Below are 19,653 nucleotides of genomic sequence, written 5' to 3' on the forward strand. Positions count from 1 at the left end.
GTGCAAGTTTTTCAGGCCATCAAAGTCAATTTTATGCTTAAGGCTAACCAAAAATATCAAAACAGATTCATCCATTCATGAATCACTATTAATTTATTCTTTGCATGTCATCTAAAATAAAATAATTTACAGTATTTACATTACACTAACTGCATCCAAAGTCTTACATATCTGTTTCAGCCTCATTATTGTCCACTAAAGCCTGCTTCTCAGTGTTCGTGTCTGGAATAATAGCCCACTTTTTGAGCAGTTCCACCCTCTGTGCTGGAGGAGTACTGAAATACTCTCTCTGCTGAGGAGAATAGCTGTCTTTTGTTGGTATGATGTCTCTGTATGTCCAGTCCTGCCAGCAATAGTTAAATCTTTGCAGCAGTTCTATCCTGGCTTCCTGTGAGCTAACACAGTCAGGTGGGGCTACCTGTTGCAGTTCTTCACCCACTTCAACATCCTTCCACACCAGCAGAGCGCGGATGGCAAACCAGCCTCCCAGTTGAGGGTGTATGCACACGCCAAACATCTTCTGTAATGATGTCAGGGGGAGAGAGGCAGACAAGAAATGAGGGAGCTAGTGCATTCAGATAATTTCATAAAGCTTAAGAAGCTGAAAAGATACCACAACACACAAAAACTAAAGTTGACAGTTTGACATCTCTGGAAATGCCTTGTAATTCACTCACGTTATCAAAATGACAAAAAAGCATTATTTAAATGCTTTGCATCATTGAATGAGTGTCCTATATAATCTATTCATTCATTGATTATCTGTAAGCTCTTATCCAGTTCAGGGCTGCGGTGGATCCAGAGTCTACCTGGAATCATTGGGTGCAAGGCAGGAATACACCCTGGAGGGGACGCCAGTGCTTCACAAGGCAACACACACTCACACATTCACTCATACCTATGGACAGTTTTGAGTTGTCAATCCACCTACAAATGTGTGTTTTTGGAAGCACCCAGAGGAAACCCACGCAGACATGGGGAGAACACTCCAAACTCCTCACAGACAGTCACCCGGAGCAAGAATCAAACCCACAACCTCCAGGTCCCTGGAGATGTGTGACTGCAACACAACCTGCTGCGCCACAGTGCCACCCTATATAATCTAGTAGTTCTGGAACTGTATATCAGCTGGACCAAAACAGTGTCTTAAAATGGGGTGGAGTAATTTTCCTGCTAAAATACACCTGTTTGAATCAATCAGTCAATTGCCAGGCTTGGTAGATAAGGAAATCACCAAACTGTTTGACCCTGGCCCTCAGCCCCCCACCCAATGTTAAAAAACAAATATTCCATGCAAAATATGTTGTTGCACTTCTACTTTACACATAGCTTAAAAATATTTGAACACTACTAATTCAATATATACCTTGAATAGGGTTTCAGAAGGTACAACACAAAGGCGAAAATGGGTTTGACTTTTAAAGTAGGTTGCTGTTCCATGTTAACATTTGCCTTGTATCTGTCTGATATAGCAGCACATTTCTTAAGTATTTTGTATTACTACTGATCAAAAAAATAGATAATTCATTAACTTTTTTGGAGGGTTTGCTTCAAATTCTAACAAGCTTTTGCGACAGATGATCAATATATAATTCAGTGCACAACTGTGCATTTTGATTGATTCATTCAGAAAGGATGTGCTTGATAGATCAATTTTAAAACAATAGTTTAGAAACTGCTCTCTTGTGGAACATTTGGACAAGTTCAATTATAAAATGACATCAATAATAGCTGGTGTAAGCATCAATAGTAGGAATGCTAGAAAGAAATGTGGGATGGGACCATATTTTACCTTGTTTCCCCATGGTGGTTCTTGGATGTCGGACTGCTTGTAGTAGTGTGCTGCCCCTGCTACATGAGCTGCAGTCTGAGCCAGAAATTTTGGCTTTCTACTGGGCAGCATTTCATAATCATATCTGATGTCCACAGACTGATCAGGGAAATGCTGAGAGCACAGGAAAGGAAGCAACATGATTCTGTGTAAAAAGTGTTTTGTAGATTATTTGTAATAATGCTGTGCTTTTAAGACTATAAAAATAAAGGTTATAAAGACAATAATGCATTAAAATGTACTGAAGAGCCTAACATAAAAGATGTGTAGTATAATCACCATGTAGAATAGTAGGTTACAATATTGCTTTGCATTGTTGATTAGAGTTTGATCTGCTGCTTGAGCAGAAACAACATGCTATATGTACTAAAGTCCTTAAGCAAGATTTCTAATGCTGAGATAGCTAAAGTCTGTACAATGATTAAAATGGTAAGCAGCTCTCAGTGAGAGCTTCTGGCAAAAGTCAGAAACATTTGTTCTAATCGGTAGGTTCTATTTTACCTCAGAGACACAGGTGGAGATGGCATTCGCTACGCACTCATCTATAGGATCTCTGATGCCTTTCCAGGAACATTTCTGTAGGAATGGCAGGAATAATTTTTCAAACATGGATGGAGTGCTCAAAACCACAATTGCCAGAGTGTCTGCTGAATACTGGAGGTGATGGGCCTGAGAAACCAATGCATTGTACCACCCAATCTGTATAGAGACACAGACATTCACCCACATATTATTTCAGAGGAAACTGTCATAGAGAATTTCATCATGGAATTTTTTTTAATTATAAGCACTTTTTCATGCATTGTGAGGCAGTCTCAATTTTTTAATAGTTTTTTTATTGACTATAAAACATATTATATTATTAAGTCCCTGCATGTACATCTTAAATATGAATGATGTATATAAAAACTACAATATATATATATATATATATATATATATATATATATATATATCCATCCATTATCTGTAACCGCTTATCCAATTTAGGGTCGCGGGGGGTCCAGAGCCTACCTGGAATCATTGGGTGCAAGGCGGGAATACACCCTGGAGGGGATGCCAGTCCTTCACAGGGCAACACAGACACACACACATTCACTCACACACTCACACCTACGGACACTTTCGAGTCGCCAATCCACCTGCAACGTGTGTTTTTGGACTGTGGGACTGTGGGAGGAAACCGGAGCACCCGGAGGAAACCCACGCGGACACGGGGAGAACACACCAACTCCTCACAGACAGTCACCCGGAGCGGGAATCGAACCCACAACCTCCAGGCCCCTGGAGCTGTGTGACTGCAACACTACCTGCTGCGCCACCGTGCCGCCCTTATATATATATATAGATCAACTATCGTAATTATATCGTATTATTTCAAGTATTGGCAAGCATGTGTGGGATATCCACAGTAAAGTAATTAAGTATTTTCTCTTCTTCTCTCATTGCTCATATGTAGATAAGGTTCTGACACTGTTCTTCATTCATTATCTGTAACCGCTTATCCATCTCAAGGCAATCATTGGGCAAGGCAGGAATAATGTCTAAAAGAAGTAATTAATTGTATGAAGAAAAATAAACATTAAAATTGAACTGAGGTCAATTTTACAAAACAACTTTTGTATTATGTTGGTAAGATATGTCTTTGTGAACCACTAATATTTTAAGATTTGTAAATTACATGGATGTTTCTCCAGTAGCGGTATTAACATGGAAAGGCATCGGCATCTTACGTTCGCGTGACGCTGGCACATGCCAGTGACATCATGTTAAAATTTAGGGCGTTGTTAAGGTTAGCTATTGATTTTTACCTCCTGTATATTGTACTTTTTAGTTTTTATATGTATCAGTAGCTCACTCGCTGTATCACATGCAAACTCCTCATCTATGTGCATGTTTTACGTTTTTAAATAGGTTCCGCACTTTGCCGACGTCTCTCTTAGACCGCGGTCACGCCATCTGCACTTCGCGAAAACGCAGTCACGCAATCTACACTAGGATTTCTTGTGCGCTTCTACATCACAGTTTACGGTAGAAGGTGTGTGAGCGAGAGGGGGGAATGGCAGAAAAGCGCAGATATTGAAAATGAATAAGAAATGGAATTTAAAACATAATTCAATACAGTTAATATTAAAAACAGGCCTGATTGGCTAACGAACGGTTTGCAATCCTTAAAAAGTCCATAAAGATCCATAAAATGGAGGGAATACAGTTTCACTGAAATAAAAAAAATAAATAAAAATCAAATTGTTACCAGATAATCTCATTGTTGTATTGAAAAACATGTCCTCAGGCACACAGGGTATAATATGTATGTGTATTTACTGTAAGAAGAAGTAAGTGAAAAAAACTCAGATATTAAATTCCATAAAATGGTTAAATCAAACTGTTACCAGACCACTCCACTGCAGTCTTGAACAACATGTTCTCAGGTACTCAGAGAATAATTGTTATACATTTTTACTGTAGGAATTTGGAGAAATATCATTTCAAACTCATAAATATGCTGTTTAATTTACAAATATTGCAAAATTGTGAGAGCTATTAAAGGGTTAAATCAAATTGTTACCAAACGTCTTCACTGAAGCCTTGAAGAACATGTTCCAAGGTACCTAGAGAATAATTTTTATACATTTTTACTGTAAGAATTTGGAGTAAGAGCATTTCAAATTTCAGTAAAAATTGTTTAATTTGCCAATATTGCAAAATTGTGAGAGCTATTAAAGGGTTAAATCAAACTGTTACCAAACCATTCCACTGCAACCTTGAAGGACATCTTTTCAGGTACCCAGAGAATAATTTTCATACATTTTTACTGTAGGAATTTGGAGTAAAATTATTTCAAATCTCATAAAAATGATGCTTAATTTACAAATATTCCAAAATTGTGAGAGCTATTAAAGGGTTAAATCAAATTGTTACCAAACAACTTCACTGAAGCCTTGAAGAGCATGTTCTCGGGTACCCAGAGAATAAGTTTTATACATTTTTACTGTAGGAATTTGGAGAAATATCATTTCAAACTTATAAATATGCTGTTTAATTTACAAATATTGCAAAATTGTGAGAGCTATTAAAGGGTTAAATCAAATTGTTACTAAATCACTTCACTGCAGCCTTGAAGAACATGTCCCAATGTACCCAGAGAATAATTGTCGTACATTTTTACTGTAGGAATTTGGAGTAATAGCATTACAAACTTCATAAGAATTTTGTTTAATTTGTATATATGGCAAAATTGTGAGTCCTATTAAAGGGTTAAATCAAACTGTTACCAGACCACTCCACTGCAGCCTTGAAGAACATGTTCTAGAGTACCCAGACTATAATGTTCATACATTTTTACTGTAAGAATGTGGAGTAATAGCATTACAAACTTCATAAGAATAAAAACACAATTCCATAAATTGCAGAATTCTGAAGGCCATAAAATGGTTAAATCAAACTGTTACCAGACCACTCCCCTGCAGCCTTGAACAACATGTTCTAGAGTACCCAGGGTACAAATTTCATACATTTTTACTGTAGGAATTTGGAGTAATATTATTTCAAATCTCATAAAAAATGATGTTGAATTTACATATATGGCAAATTTTGAGTGCTATTAAAGGGTTAAATCAAACTGTTACCAGACCACTCCTCTGCAGTCTTGTAGAGCATGTTCTCAGGTACTCAGGGTATAATTGTCATACATTTTTACTGTAGGAATTTGGAGTAAGAGCATTTCAAATTTCAGTAAAAAATTTTCATTTGCCAATATTGCATAATTCTGAGAGCTATTAAAGGGTTAAATCAAACTGTTACCAGACTACTCCACTGCAGCCTTGAAGAACATGTTCTAGAGTACCCAGATTATACTTTTCATACATATTTACAGTAGGAATTTGGAGTAATATTATTTTAATTCTCATAAAAAATGATGTTTGATTTACATACATAGCATTTTTGAGTGCTATTAAAGCGTTAAATCATACTGTTACCAGACTATTCCAATGCAGCCTTGAAGAACATGTTCTAGAGTACCCAGAGAATAATTCTTACTGTAGGAATTTGGAGAAATAGCATTGCAAAATTCACTAAAATATTATGTTTAATTTGCACATATTGCAAAATTGAGTGCTAATAATGGGTTAAATCAAAACGTTACCAGATAATTTACCAGAAAATAACCTTAGGGTTATTATTAACCATAGGGTTTTTTGAAGTTTTTTTTCAAGCCTATTACTTCTAATTCTTACAGTAAATACACATAAATATTATACCCTGTGTACCTGAGGACATGTTTTTCAATACAACAGTGAGATTTTCTAGTAACAAACCGTTCTTTTAGCCAATCAGGCCTGTTTTTAATATTAACTGTATTGAATTATGTTTTAAATTAATTTCTTATGAATTCAATATCTGCGCTTTTCTGCGAGTCCCCCCTCTCGCTCGCACACGTTCTACCGTAAACCGTGATGTAGACGCGCACACGAAATCCTAGTGTATATGGCGTGACTGCGTTTTCGCGAAGTGCAGATGGCGTGACCGCGGTTCCCTAAGCGTCTTTACCCTGCTCCAGCCATTCCGGCTATTTTCAGTAAATGTACTCCGCGAAACGGACAGATGTATTATTTTGGCTAAATATAATGACTGTGGTTTGTTCTCTGATCATCCACGATTAAGAAAATGAACTTTCAGAAATGTTAGGACGTTATTTGTGAGCAAGAGGAGGCGCGAAACCCGAATATCTGCTGAATATCCAATATCAGTCTAAATGTACCGACCTCACTAACCTTACATTTACATAGACCTTGACAAGATTCTGAAGGAGTCTTTCATAGCCCCGTGCTACACTAGCTAAATAGAAATTATGTTTTTTATTGACACAGTAATATGAGTTTTTGTATATAATGAAAACTGTACCTTTAAAGGATACACCTCAAATCCCCGTGAGTTTAAAGACTCCCTTAGCGTCCGCAGAACACTTTCCATATTGTCTCAGAGGGTTGCCATATGGCAACACGGAGAGTCCTGAGACTTATGGGACATTGAGTTTCATTTTACGAACTGAGGTATCGCGTACGTACCCTCTCAACGTGTTTAAATATTGGACTGCAACTCTCTTGATTAAAAACTTGATTAGATTTATTTGCTTTCAATTACCCATTATTTGGATATAAAAGGCCAGACACAAGTAAAAAGTATGTCTGTTCGCTTTAACTTAATTTCCCAGAATCCTCAGTCACCTCCGCGTGTGACGTGTTGCGCAGCGGCTTCAGGTTTTAAAAAGTGGCTGTGGTCAGTCAGTGGTGATAAACATTGTAAGAAAACTCGCTCCCATTCCGGTATTGTTAGCGTAGTATCATCGTACAGACGTGTTATATGCATGGCTATACGTTGTAAAGAAAAGTAACGATTTAAATTGAATAACGAGATGGTGAGTTAGATTAGCCAGCTAGCAGTGATAACTTTGAGGCTTAAATACGAATGTCAACCCATTGTCTACATAGTGCACACTACTTAGGGATTAAACACGGGCTCCTACTCTCAAATGGGCTTACACATCTAATATCGAACCATTTGGGATTGGGCCAAGTATGTAGTGTTACCTACTGGACTTAAAAGACACTATGTGCGTGTATCTCATGACTTAAATAAGCGCACAATACTACGGGAGTGGGGAGTCATTTGAGATTCGGCCGAGGTATACTGTAAATAACGCTCGCCGTCTCAGCAATGATCTTACTGGATTTCACCCAGAATTGAGGTGAAGAATGTTACAAACGTGAACGTTCATTATTAAAACTCTGAGATGTCTTAGTTTTTTCAAAGTGATTTCATGTAGTTTTGAACGTTGGAAGGTACTGACGTTGAGTATTAAGTTACATTTTGTTTCGCAGGCAACGAGAATGAACTGGGACAATCAGCTCAGCTCCATTTTATCTGCAGCTGATGGTAGTGTTGCTAAAATACGGGTATGAGCACTATTTTAACTCTGTTTACTAAAAATATACGCAATAGTCTGAATTTCTTAAAACTTTTTTTTCTGAATAACTTTTATAGCGATGGGTTTCTGTTGACGGTACCTCTAAGGCATAAGTGGTTCTTAATTTAGCTTCAAAAAAATAAAAACATTCAAATAACATGCTTTGTTCTTTGCTTTACAAGGAGCGGCTTACCACATATGGAAGGCTTTCCAGAGGAAGAGAAGGTACAAAAATAAAATCAGTCCTAATTTTCCTAATTAAAGTTGCATATTCTTTAGTGTTTGAAAAAAGTTCTTAATTGACTTCCTATACATTAATGGCATTAATTTATGATTACTTAGTTCACAGTAGTTTCTGTTTCATTTGTACCTTACACATACACACACACACACACACACACACAAGCTGATCAAGCATTGCGTTGTGAGCGCCTTGTTTCTGCACTCACTGTGCATTCCCTCAGATTCATGGAGCACTTTGTAATTCTACAATTAAAGACTGTAGTCCATTTGTTGTTCTGCATATTTGTTCACTCCATGTCACCCCGTTTCTCAATGTTCAGGTGGTCAGGACCCCCACCAAGCTGATTTGGTTTGTGGATCATTCTCAGTGTTGCAGTGACACTGATGTGGTGGTGGTGTGTTAGTGTGTGTTATGCTGGTATGAGAAGATCAGACACAGCAGTGCTACTGGAGATCTTAACCCTCTCAGTGTCACTGAAAACCAAAAATATTCAACCAACAGCATCCTGTGTCTACTGTTGAAAGTCTAGAGGTCAACAAACACAAACTAAGCAGTCACAGATGAGCTACTGTTACTGACTTTACATCTACAAGGTGCACCAACAAAAAAAAACAAAAAAAAAAAAAACTCCAGCAGCACCGCTGTGTCTGATTTACTCATACCAACTCAATAAATTATCACCATGCCAGTGTCACTGGAGAGCTGAGAATTATCCATCAACAAATACAAACAGTATTTCCAAAACGTTGGGATGCTCTGCATATTGTAAATAAAAACAAATTGAGCATTGATATGCAAATTATATAAACCATGTATTCAGGGTGATTTTGTGATTTTTAAGTTGTATTTATGGATGCAATGATGGTTGTCTGCAAAGACTTTCACAGGATAGTGAACCCCTCCTCATCTTAACTTCTGAAAGACTTGGCTTTCGGAGATGTTTTAAGCCCAGTTTTGTTATTGACCTGTTGCCAGTCAACATGATTGAATTATTATTATTATTATTATTTTGTAGCATCACCCAATTAACAGTCTTTTGATGACCATTTCCTTAATCTTTTGGAATGTGTTGCTGCCAGTCAAAAATAAATAAATGAAACGTGGAGGTTGTCATAATATTGCTCTTTTTATTTTTTCACACTAAAAATATACATAAAAAAATACACTGATATTGATTGAAATGTTGAAAGGCCTGTTTCATCTTTAACTATATGCCTTTTGGAGAACATTTCAACTTCAACTTGCTTAACCATTCATAGTAACCTTATATGCCGAAACGTTTGCATGCCACTATATATTTTATTATAATCTATAATACATATTGCATTGGCCTGCATTGGCCCGATCTTACATCATGTATTTCACTTTATTATGGTCACTTTTTTTCCTTTCGTAGATATGTATCCAGTGAGAGAGAGGAGTCATTCTGTAGGTCTGGATTGTCTACCAGCCCCCTCTCTCCCCCAGCCATCTTCCCCTCTTAGCGGTGCTGTTCAGTGGGCAGACCTGGCAGGCTTACAGGCCCAACTACACAGCCACAGCCAGGTCTGGTTGTTTGGGTTAATGTGTGTGTGTGTGTGTGTGAGAGAGAGAGAAAAGCAGAAAGTACTTACAAAACTGCCAATGTTTAATTCACATTCTAGCATTGTTAGCCTTCAGTCTTCAAATTGATTGGGACTATAGTAATTTCTGTTATTCTGCAGACTATTGAATTTTTGACAAAAAGCTTGCTGACAGCTGAAAGAGAAAGAAATGCTCAGCAGAGGCAAATACAGACACTGCAAGGTGAGTAAGTCTCTTTTCTTCTACCTGTCTTTTGAAACACAAGGTTGTTTTTGTGTAATCATAAAATAATTTGTTTGAGGGTTTTTAATGTTTTGACTAATCATTGTATAAAAGGTGAAAAAATGCATAAAAGAAAATGCCACCAGCTTTAAAAACCAAACATTGGTTTTGGAATGGAACAGTTCTTCTGCACATTTTTTGATCAGTTGAAGCAAGTCTCCCAGAAAGAATGGAGCTGTAATAAAAGCAAAGAATGGACACACAAAACACTGGAAATGAATAGTGACATATTATACTCCTTTTTGCACAGTTCTATGAAGTCTTAATAAAACATCTGTGCCATGCTTTTTTTCAATATACCACAAAGATCAAACAACACCACACTTTTCTTCCCCTAAGGAGCACTGTTCTGAGCGACTGGTTTCATTGCCTGTTGAGAATGAGCCCGTTTACTCCAAAAGCGAGGCACCCAGGAGAGATGTGCCAAGAGCAGGAATGCATATTTGCTCTTTCATTGTTTCTGTTTTTCATATGTCATAGCTTCTCTTTCTCTGCACAAATTATGTTCAATGTTCAGGACAACTCTGAATATTGAACAGACCTTTGAAAGTCTGTTCTCTCCATAAGAAGCAGCAACAATTTGATTGCTTTGTTTTATCCCATGTTTTCCGATTTTTGCAGATCATAAATAACTTAATTTCACCCTTTACATTATGTTTTTGCAGGAGCTCCAGGTCCCCAAAGGAATATGCTAATGCCCTCAAAAAAGTGATTTTTCCCCCATAATATGGCCCTGTTAAATATGTTTGGTTTAGGTCACCTGCTTTTAACACATTGCTCATGTACTTCTGCTAGGTTTTGATTTGGTTTAGCAGTTTTCACAATAGTAGTACCTGACTCTGAATTAATTTTCTTAAAAGCAACATCCTGAATCTATGTATGTGTCCAGATGAGGTAAGGAGGCTGGAGGAGAAATTGGAGGACAAGGAGAGGCAGAGGGAAAGAGAGAAAGAAGGAGAGAAGGACCCTGGGGCAGAGAGACGACTGGAACAGTGGAAGAGAGAAGTGGGGCGAGAATTAAGTAGCATCAGAGGCCACATTGACAGGGCCACGTCGCTAGGCAACCAGGAGGAAAGGTCAGTGGCGTCTGTTTGGAGTGTTATCATTCAGGTGTGTGATGAAAGGTTACCTGTCCTTCAACACCTGACTGTTCCTTGCTTTAATTGAGACCTATGCTCACCTTCTCAAATTGTCATGTTATTATGGTAGCGTACAACAGTGCACAGTTTGTTATTTGTAATGGACGTGGATATATGGCTTCAGTTTCAGCTCAAAACTGCGCAGAGAGGAGGTGGAACAGCTCAGGAGAGAGGTCGACCTGCTCAAAAGCAAGCTGAGTGAGTTTATAAGCATGCAGCCTATTTACCTCCTGTAGAAATAAAGAAATAGTTGACTTAAATTGTTTTTGCACAATTATCCCCTTACTCCAAATGTTAAGGTTCAGCCAATGCATGTTTGTTGTCCATATTCTTATACATTTGGTACTGGAGTCATTTATGCACACGGAATGTCTCATTTTATACGCATCCCTTATGGCTAGTAAATACATCTACATTAAGGTGCATGCAATGGGATGCTGTGGAGGTGATGCAGAGAGAACTAAAGTCACCATGCCACCATGCATGTCTGCCAGGGGGGATAAGTATCAGATAATTATAAAGGATATAAACATTCAAACTAGTCATCCGGTATCATTCTAGCCAATGAGGATTAAGCTCTGTCATCATCAGGCTCTTGTCTCGCGCAGCTCCTGGGGAGCAGCTGCAGTGGCCGGCTCTTGAGCCTGCAACTGCCTCACACTCGCGAAATTATAATGCCATGTGTCATCGTGATGTATCGAAGAGTGAATAAAATTTACAGATTAGGTAAACTTCAGCCTCGTATATTTTGTTTTGTCATTTTGTTCCTCCAACATACGCCAATGAACGTAAACAGACCCGAGAGATCTGCAGTTTCCCACAATCGTAGACGTTCCCTTTAGTTTCAGAAGTAATGTGTTCATATAGTGTGGTTTTAAGTCCATGAACTGCCAAACTGGAATTCTTCAAATATTTAGAAATTTCTTTCTAATTAAATTCAGATGTAAACAAAGCCATTCAGAATACTTTGCTGTAGGATACTTCATTCTAGAAAAACACAGCAAGACAAGTTTGTTCAAAGCAGCACTGGTAACTAAACATGTGTAGCATTAAATGCCTCTCAAGGTTGCCTCACTTGTCCAATACTGCAGTTCTGAATATATTCAGCAGGTGGCATGGATGTGTAAATATTATTAACCAGTGATGAGTCAATTTAACTGAAATAAATATTCAAGATTAGATTTTTGCACCTTTGTTTTATACCAGCATTTTATCACACAATTTTTCACAGAGCTTTTTATATTTTCCAACAGTTTTAGCTTAGTATTTTCAATGCCTTTTAATATTATGTTCTGTTTATAGGTCTTTGCTGATGTTTAAATTTTGAAGGTGAAGGTGAAGCTTTCAAATATTAAACACTCTAAATACCTCAGTATCCAAAAAAATCAGACCAGTTCAACCAGGGAGATACCAGCATGTTGTACATTGCCACGCATCACACAAACAGGCCAAACTCATAAGTTAACAGTATTACCTGCATACGCTTTGTAACTGAATTGCATCACCAATTAAGAAAACTTGTAGACATTGGACATATATTTTGTCCATTAATTGCCCGGTATTATTAAATATTAATGAATTCTGAACTTGTCCAGGATGATTATGACTGTAATAACTCACCAACATAGACACTGATATTTTACTGAATGTCAATTCCAATGTGGGTTGTGTAGTGTGAGTTACTGCGCTGCCGTCACAATACTTTAGTATCAGGAAAGTCAAGCTGCAGCCAACAAAAATGGCAAAACTGCAACCTCAGCCAGCATACATAGCACAAAAAACCCAAAACAAAAATATTTTAAGAACAACACCATCAAACTAGCTCACTGTCTACTATTCACATGCACACACTTGCAAGCTCATGACTCTGGTGATGAGTGGACAATGTGATGTATTACACTGACAGTTTTTGTGCTTGTGTGCGCATGTGTTTTTAGTGAGGCAAGAAGAGGATATGTTCCAACAGCAGTCGGAGGCCAGAGAAACAAGAAGGCAGTATGAACGCAGTGGCAAGGTATTGAGTATCCCTGAGTGATGCTAGATTACTTACAGCAATAAAGCAAACGTTCGCATTTACACAATGTAGTCAGAGCAAAAACATTTTTAGTACCTGAAATTTGCTCTTTAACTCGGAAGCTATATGTAATGGTATCTTAGACATCAGCAGTTAGCATCACTGAAACTCTTTGCCTAAATGATCACAGAAGTTAATATTAGATACATCACATGTAAAAACCTTAGTGTCAGTAATCTAGAGGCTGCTTTTGTCTATTATTTATGATTATGACATGAAGAAGTACAGTGCCAAAAACAACATAAACATAAGGTGTTTTTTTTATTATTATTATTCTCTCCCCCCTCACCATGGCAAGTAGGTGTAATGCGTGTGTTAATTAGTCTTTCAGCTGTAGTGCTAATCTAAAGCTGTAACTTTGATTACAACCAGTACTTTTCTAATTGACAACATTAGGAGGATAAATCTACAATGGGTTTCTTTTCTAAATGATCACTTTAGTAGAATGAGTACTGTTAGAAAATGTCTGTTGAGCCACTTTGGTAATTGTGTTCATGATCACTGTATTTCCAATGGTTGTTTTCTGTTCAGTCTTTGGAGAGCCTCACCGATTCGTACCGCACACACAGTTTTGAACTGGCCAGGATTCTCTCTCAGTATCAGCACACACAAAAAGAAGTACGAGAGCTCAGGTATGCATGCACTTGCACATGTCTGTGCTACATATATTACAGAACAAAGATATGGAGTTAAGATACTATCAAGCAAAACATCTTAAACCAGGACATGTGGTTGAGCTTGATCTTTCACATTGAGGGTTTGTAAACCAAGGAGGATTCCTGTTAAAAGGTTTCCCATTAATTTGCAGAGATGTACTGCCACTAATGTTTAATTGCTTAATTTAACTACTCTAGGATGCAAACGTTGGTTCAACTGTGTACACAGTCTGTAGACAAGCATGAAATGCAATGATCTAGAACACCTGCACACAAGCTTAATTTTAACCATGCTCAATGCCAACAGCCAGCTAGAGAGCTGTGTATATACAAGGAAGAGCATTCACATTAGTGTTAATAGCACTTCAGATTTCTAATTTAGCCTAATTCAGCTGATTCAACTTTTTCATGATTTACAGTATAGCAACACAGTAGATTGAAATGTAGCTTGGTACTGATTCATTTTGTTTTCTTTGTTTTTTTTTTATGTGTGGGCACATTGTTAGACTTACTGTATCTGAACTGAAGGATGAAGTGAGAGGCCTGATTCTGAGAGACAGACTCCCCACGCCAACAGAAGTGCTGCACAAACAAAGTAATAAACTAACATCAGCACACTGTGTCTCTTTCGTCTCCTTTTGCTGACTATCTCCTCCCTCACCTTCTGCTTTCTCTCCCAAGCTCCTTCAGCATCAGCAGTTGCTGTGGAGACGAGTCCCCTGAGACGAGTGTTGTCAGATTCGGAAGATGACTTTAGCCCCACCCCCAGCCTTGCGGAGGTTAGCTCGGATGATCTGGACACATCTTGGCTGGGAGAATCAGGTTAGACACACATACACAACACACACATACGTACAAAGTAATGATGCATGAGCACTTGGACTAGGCCATATGGTCATCAATAGGACAAAAATCAAATACGGTGTAAGAGTAAGAATAAATACTAGAGATATAGTGTAGAGTAAATAGAGCACTAGAAAGTAAATGTTGTTGTTTTTTTTTTTTGTGTGTGTGTTCCTTATTTCTCCAAGATGCAGTGGCTTAACTGCACACCTGATCTAACATGAATGGTTACATTAAGAAGATGACAAACACAGTCATTACTTATTGTAATGATATTATTTGCATTTAATGTAACGTGTTTTTCTGACCAGGTGAAAATAGACTGCTTTGTTTGCTGGGTAACAAAATGTGGTCTTAGTTATGTACCTTTCCTTAACATTTAATAGTGAAGATTTTCTGTCATCATTATTCACATTTCTTATTATATATTTTTTGGGCGAATATTATTTTGAAACCTGAAGTCATCTAATTTATTTAAACAGAACAGTTTCCTTACTGCTGTATCAGATAAATAATTGCTAATTATTTTTCTGGAAGACTTTCTTCATGCTCGTTATTTATATTACTGGCCAGGACTCGAGCACACTTTTATAAACACATGCACAGAAGGGAAACCATGTACTCACAGTGTTACATCTGCATGTTCAGTACCTCTTTGGAAGTTTATACAGCTTTGTTTGTGCAAGTGACCTATATCAGAAAAGAGAACCCTTTAAAGAAAAATTCACTAAATGGTTACTCTCCCACCTCTGAAGAGAGACACGCATACAGAGAGGCCACAAAAGTCAACCATGTGTCATCTAAGCTCACATACATCGAACCACACGCAGTGACTTTGGTGCTCGAGTTAAGACAGATGATGTTAACTGTGCACTGAGTGAGGGCAGTTTTGAGCAAGAGTGACGAGTGAGTCCAGAGACAAGTGCAGTACCAACCCATACCAGACGCACACAGCTGTCACTGCGGCCATGTCAGGTCTATTGTTTAAAACCTGATTTGTGGTTTAATATGATCTGGATTGTATAGAAATGTACCGTCTCATTTTTCTGCACAGTGAGGCAACGTCAGCCTTTTTTTTTTTTTTTTTTTGCAGTTCAAACACTTAGTGAAGATAAATGTGTTTAATGTAATGCTGATAATAGAGAAACAGTGGCAAATCTGAAAAAATAAAAAAGTTCCTTTTGCTATTTTGCCTTCCAAAGAGGTGTATGTGCTTCTTTGTCATGAATTAAACTCTTTTTAATTCAGAACTGCACACATCTTCACCATTAAATTAGGCAAACAATCTGTGGAATTCCATGTCAGTAAGGATTTCTGTAAACGTGGTGATGTTTATTTTTCAGTCTTCTGGAAATATGTAGACAGTTTACTAACACTTTAATTGCATAAAACAGCTCTGAGGCATAAATTAGTTCTATTTGATAACTATATAAAAAAGGTAGTATGGTATTATTTTAATATGTGAAGCTGAGATTCACAGCGGAGTGTGAAGTTTAATATCATTAGAGGGAGTTTAGTATACACTTTGAATGCCACTCTCCACTGACATTGCCAAGGCTTTTGCCTTTCTTGGATACAGTTCCTGTTTAAGTCATGTTTTGTCTCCAACGAGAGCATCTGGTTGTTCCAAATATGGAGCTAAGAGATGTCCCCTGAGACCCCAGTATGCGCACACACACATGCGCTCACACTCGTCTATTCACTCACACGCTGGTCTATTTTTACCTAACCATTACTGAAGTGCAATGGGTAAGTCTATGTTTGTTTATGAACATATACTGGTACTTGTTCATAAAGTTGCTAGCTCAACAAACAAACACACAGAACTGGTTTGTTAAGTTTCCTGTAGAAATAATTTGGTTCTGTTCTGCAGCCTTTTTGCCTGTGGGTGTTTTAATGCAGGAGGAAAAAAAAGAGAGAGAGAGAGATAATTTCCTGCTCGTTCATCTCCTGAGCTGCTATATTTGGGAGAGGATTGAGTGGTTCAGACCTAGGACAGACACACTGCACACACTGTGACCTGCAAGGGACACCCTCGAGGCCTAATGTTGCTTTTCAAGTGGTGTAGTTTTTTTAATAGAAAAGCATTTACTGCCTAAAGTCACCACATGAACACCCTTCAGAGAGGGGTGATGAACTCGGGTACCTTGAATTTTCAAGGTTTTGTCTTTTCTAAATACAGACATCATGTGATCGTGCTGATAGCAGTGTGATGTAAGTGTGTAGAGTGAGAGTGTGAGAGAGAGGACCCGCCTTGTGCCAAGGGAGTGGTGTCTAGTCATTAGGCTTTAATAATAGAATTTCTCCATAATGTGGTAAATGATTTATTAGTTTGAAGGTTTTTTTAATAATTTTATTTCTATATTTAGTCGTACCCTCAGAGGGTAATAAAAGATGTGTAATCCAAGCATTGTTTTTCATCTGTATCATGTCATGTTTACAGATGTAATTAAATTCCTATAAAATTCTTTAAGCCTTAAATCCAAACCCTCAATCTTTGCTATAGTTTTATGGAATTAAAAATGTTCTTATATCTCCACAGAAAGAAAATATAGAAAAACATTCATTTTCTTATCTATATCTTATTTATTTTAGGGGATAGATAAATGAACTGACTATATTTAACAACCTAATAATTAACTAATTGCTGAAAATTACATATATTCACTGCTTTTAATGATATTATAGTGCAGGGCTGTATCCTAACCAATCAGATTTGAAAGGTGTAATGAAGTTGGGCGTTTACTCTCCTGATGTCCAGCCCTTTAACAAGGTAAATGAAGAGTTGATTTCCATGACTCACGATTGTTGTGCTTCCTTTTAGCCCCAGAACTAAGAAGCCATGGACAAGGTGCACGCTGGAGCCTGTCAGGAAGTGAGCTTAGCGAAGCTGGGAATGGACTTGGAATTGGACTTGAGAGTAACAGTGATGACACCGGTGACGAGGGAGGAGTTTTAGACAGTCCTCCAGACCTCAGTCTAAGTGACCTCTGACAGGTGAAGGTGAAGAAGGGTCATCTTCTGATGAAGTTTATGTGTAGAATAAAGTGGCATGACTTGAAATTACATGAAAACCTTATTTAAAATAGTACGTTATATGTCCAAAGGTTTCTAGACACCCTTTATATTTGGTTAATTCAGCTACCTAAAGGTGCACCCATTGTGGACTGCTTTTTTGTTTTTCTTCATAAAAAGTATGAAATGAATGGGATGCTCTGTAGCTGCTGCACATGATCATACTTGTGTGATGGTACAACATTCAGGATCAGTTGTGGTTTTAAAGATCCAGAATTAATCACCTCCCTTTAGTACCTGAACTGATGTTCTCTGGAGTAAATATAGTCAAATACTCTCAAATATTCCGACATCATTTGTACTTCACAAAAGAAGCTGCTATAGTGGTAGCATACCTATTATTTTAATACCCTTGATTTCAGATTAAATGTTAGGTAAGCAGAAATGTTTTTTCGGAGACAATCTCCACATTTGATGATTGCCTCTGAGCCTGAAGCTGCGTGAGCAAACACTGTTTGTGAAATGGAACGTGTTTTCCACTGTGTAATCGATCTGCTCAGTGGTGAAAGCATCTTTACAAGCCTCATGAACACTGAGCTCTCTTTGTGTTTCACTTCTCTGAACAGCTGTGCTACAAGAGAGGCACATTATCCCAGCTATAGTGTTTGTCTTTTTCAACATAAAGGGATCTATTCTTTGAACATGTGGTTGGGCTACTGAGGTCAAGTCAACCTGGAGCAAATAAGCTGAGCACTAGAATTTAGAGAGCAGCATGTTAACATCCACTTGTACACTGTGACACAAAGCTTGCTACTGGCTATTTATTCTAGTCAGTTTTCAATTCAGGCTTAACAGTACAGTACCAAAATAAAGAGGTGCTTAATATAATGCTAGCATTTCGCTCCATTCAGTGACAAGACTGGTTGGCATTTCAGGTTTTTTTTCCCCTCCCCTCATCCCCCTAGTGTGAATTAGGCCTGACATAGAGCAGTGTATTTTAAACAGCTGGAAAGACTGAGGGCTTTGTTCACAGGAGTTAGAGGGAGTTAAGGGAACACATTGTGCTTATGTATCCCAGCCAGAGCTCATCTCAAATTAATGTTATTATAAACCCTTCACTGCTCCTACCCCTTTAAAAGGAGGCTTAAAATATGGCCCAGCTCCCAGAAGGACCCATACTTACGTATTAGAGAGATATCATATCATCATTGAATATTCAATGTCATAACCCTTTGTTTTTTTTATCATTAAGTTTTGTTTCCTGTTCCCTTTCTTTTTTCCTTCAATTTCTTTCTGTCTGTGCTGCTGTGTGCTGTTCTTTCCACTGTTAGTGCAAACTGATTCTAAGCACTACAGTGTGTTGAAGTATTGATTGGAAGGTGGTTTGTAATTCCACCTTTAGTATTTTTAAACTCATAAGAATTGATGTGCTGGTGTTATAGGCAAGTTGGGTTGAGTTGCCCATTTTAGGCATGCTTACAGAAATGCTGCTTTGCCTGATACATTTGTGCCAGCACAATACCCACTACTGTGCAGTTCTCATGATGATATCTCTGCCGTGCTGTAACCACTCAAATAATGCACAGATAGACAAGAGTTGCACACATGGTTACTGTGGTTTTTCACCTTGAAGTGAAAGTGCACAAGGCACATCACCTCAAATACAGCTGCTAAAAATCAGTGTATGAAAATCTGTTCTTAAGTCAACACTATATTAATTTAATTTCCAGTAAAAAAAAAAACTGTCATTCACCCACATGCACAAAATATATTTATCAAAACGTTACACAGAATCTTCTAACTAAATAAAATGGAATTTTTCTGCATTCAGACTGTGAATAGTTTTATTTCAGCCGCATGCTTTCAGTGTTTAACCTACCTCCACAATTCAGACCAAGATGTTGTTTGCATTTTTGTTTGTTGTGGACCAGCAGTGCATCTTATCAGTGGTCTCATGATAGTTTCTTTCATAGAAGGATAAATTTATGCAGATAAGCTACAATCAGTAACTTTAAACTGATCAAATGCACTCATAAAT

General features: G+C 37.7%; 2 protein-coding genes across 4 annotated transcripts; one reads left to right on the top strand and one right to left on the bottom strand.

Moving 5' to 3' along the window:
* Positions 1 to 7,055, bottom strand: mmachc (metabolism of cobalamin associated C). 2 transcript variants are annotated; one of them, XM_066677120.1, is made up of 4 exons: positions 6,737 to 7,055; positions 2,333 to 2,407; positions 1,793 to 1,945; positions 1 to 520 (listed from the first exon to the last, which is right to left on the bottom strand). In XM_066677120.1, exons 1-4 carry the CDS (start codon positions 6,803 to 6,805, stop codon positions 164 to 166), a joined length of 654 nt encoding a protein of 217 aa, XP_066533217.1. In that variant the 5' UTR covers positions 6,806 to 7,055; the 3' UTR covers positions 1 to 163. The 2 variants fall into 2 exon arrangements, with proteins under 2 accessions (XP_066533217.1, XP_066533216.1); XM_066677119.1 differs by having other exon boundaries at positions 2,333 to 2,530.
* Positions 7,056 to 7,066: 11 nt separating this feature from the next.
* On the top strand, positions 7,067 to 19,400 carry LOC136702178 (tropomyosin-2). Of its 2 annotated transcripts, none has more exons than XM_066677117.1 (12): positions 7,067 to 7,134; positions 7,714 to 7,788; positions 7,982 to 8,024; positions 9,440 to 9,588; positions 9,747 to 9,828; positions 10,778 to 10,964; positions 11,152 to 11,225; positions 12,965 to 13,041; positions 13,633 to 13,733; positions 14,264 to 14,352; positions 14,439 to 14,579; positions 17,425 to 19,400. In XM_066677117.1, the coding sequence occupies exons 2-12, from the start codon at positions 7,723 to 7,725 to the stop codon at positions 17,592 to 17,594; spliced, it is 1,179 nt and encodes a 392-aa protein (XP_066533214.1). In that variant the 5' UTR covers positions 7,067 to 7,134; positions 7,714 to 7,722; the 3' UTR covers positions 17,595 to 19,400. The 2 variants fall into 2 exon arrangements, with proteins under 2 accessions (XP_066533214.1, XP_066533213.1); XM_066677116.1 differs by lacking the exon at positions 7,067 to 7,134 and adding an exon at positions 7,144 to 7,580.
* Positions 19,401 to 19,653: the final 253 nt, after the last annotated feature.

Source organism: Hoplias malabaricus, chromosome 7, assembly GCF_029633855.1.
Source record: "Hoplias malabaricus isolate fHopMal1 chromosome 7, fHopMal1.hap1, whole genome shotgun sequence".
NCBI lineage: Eukaryota > Metazoa > Chordata > Actinopteri > Characiformes > Erythrinidae > Hoplias > Hoplias malabaricus.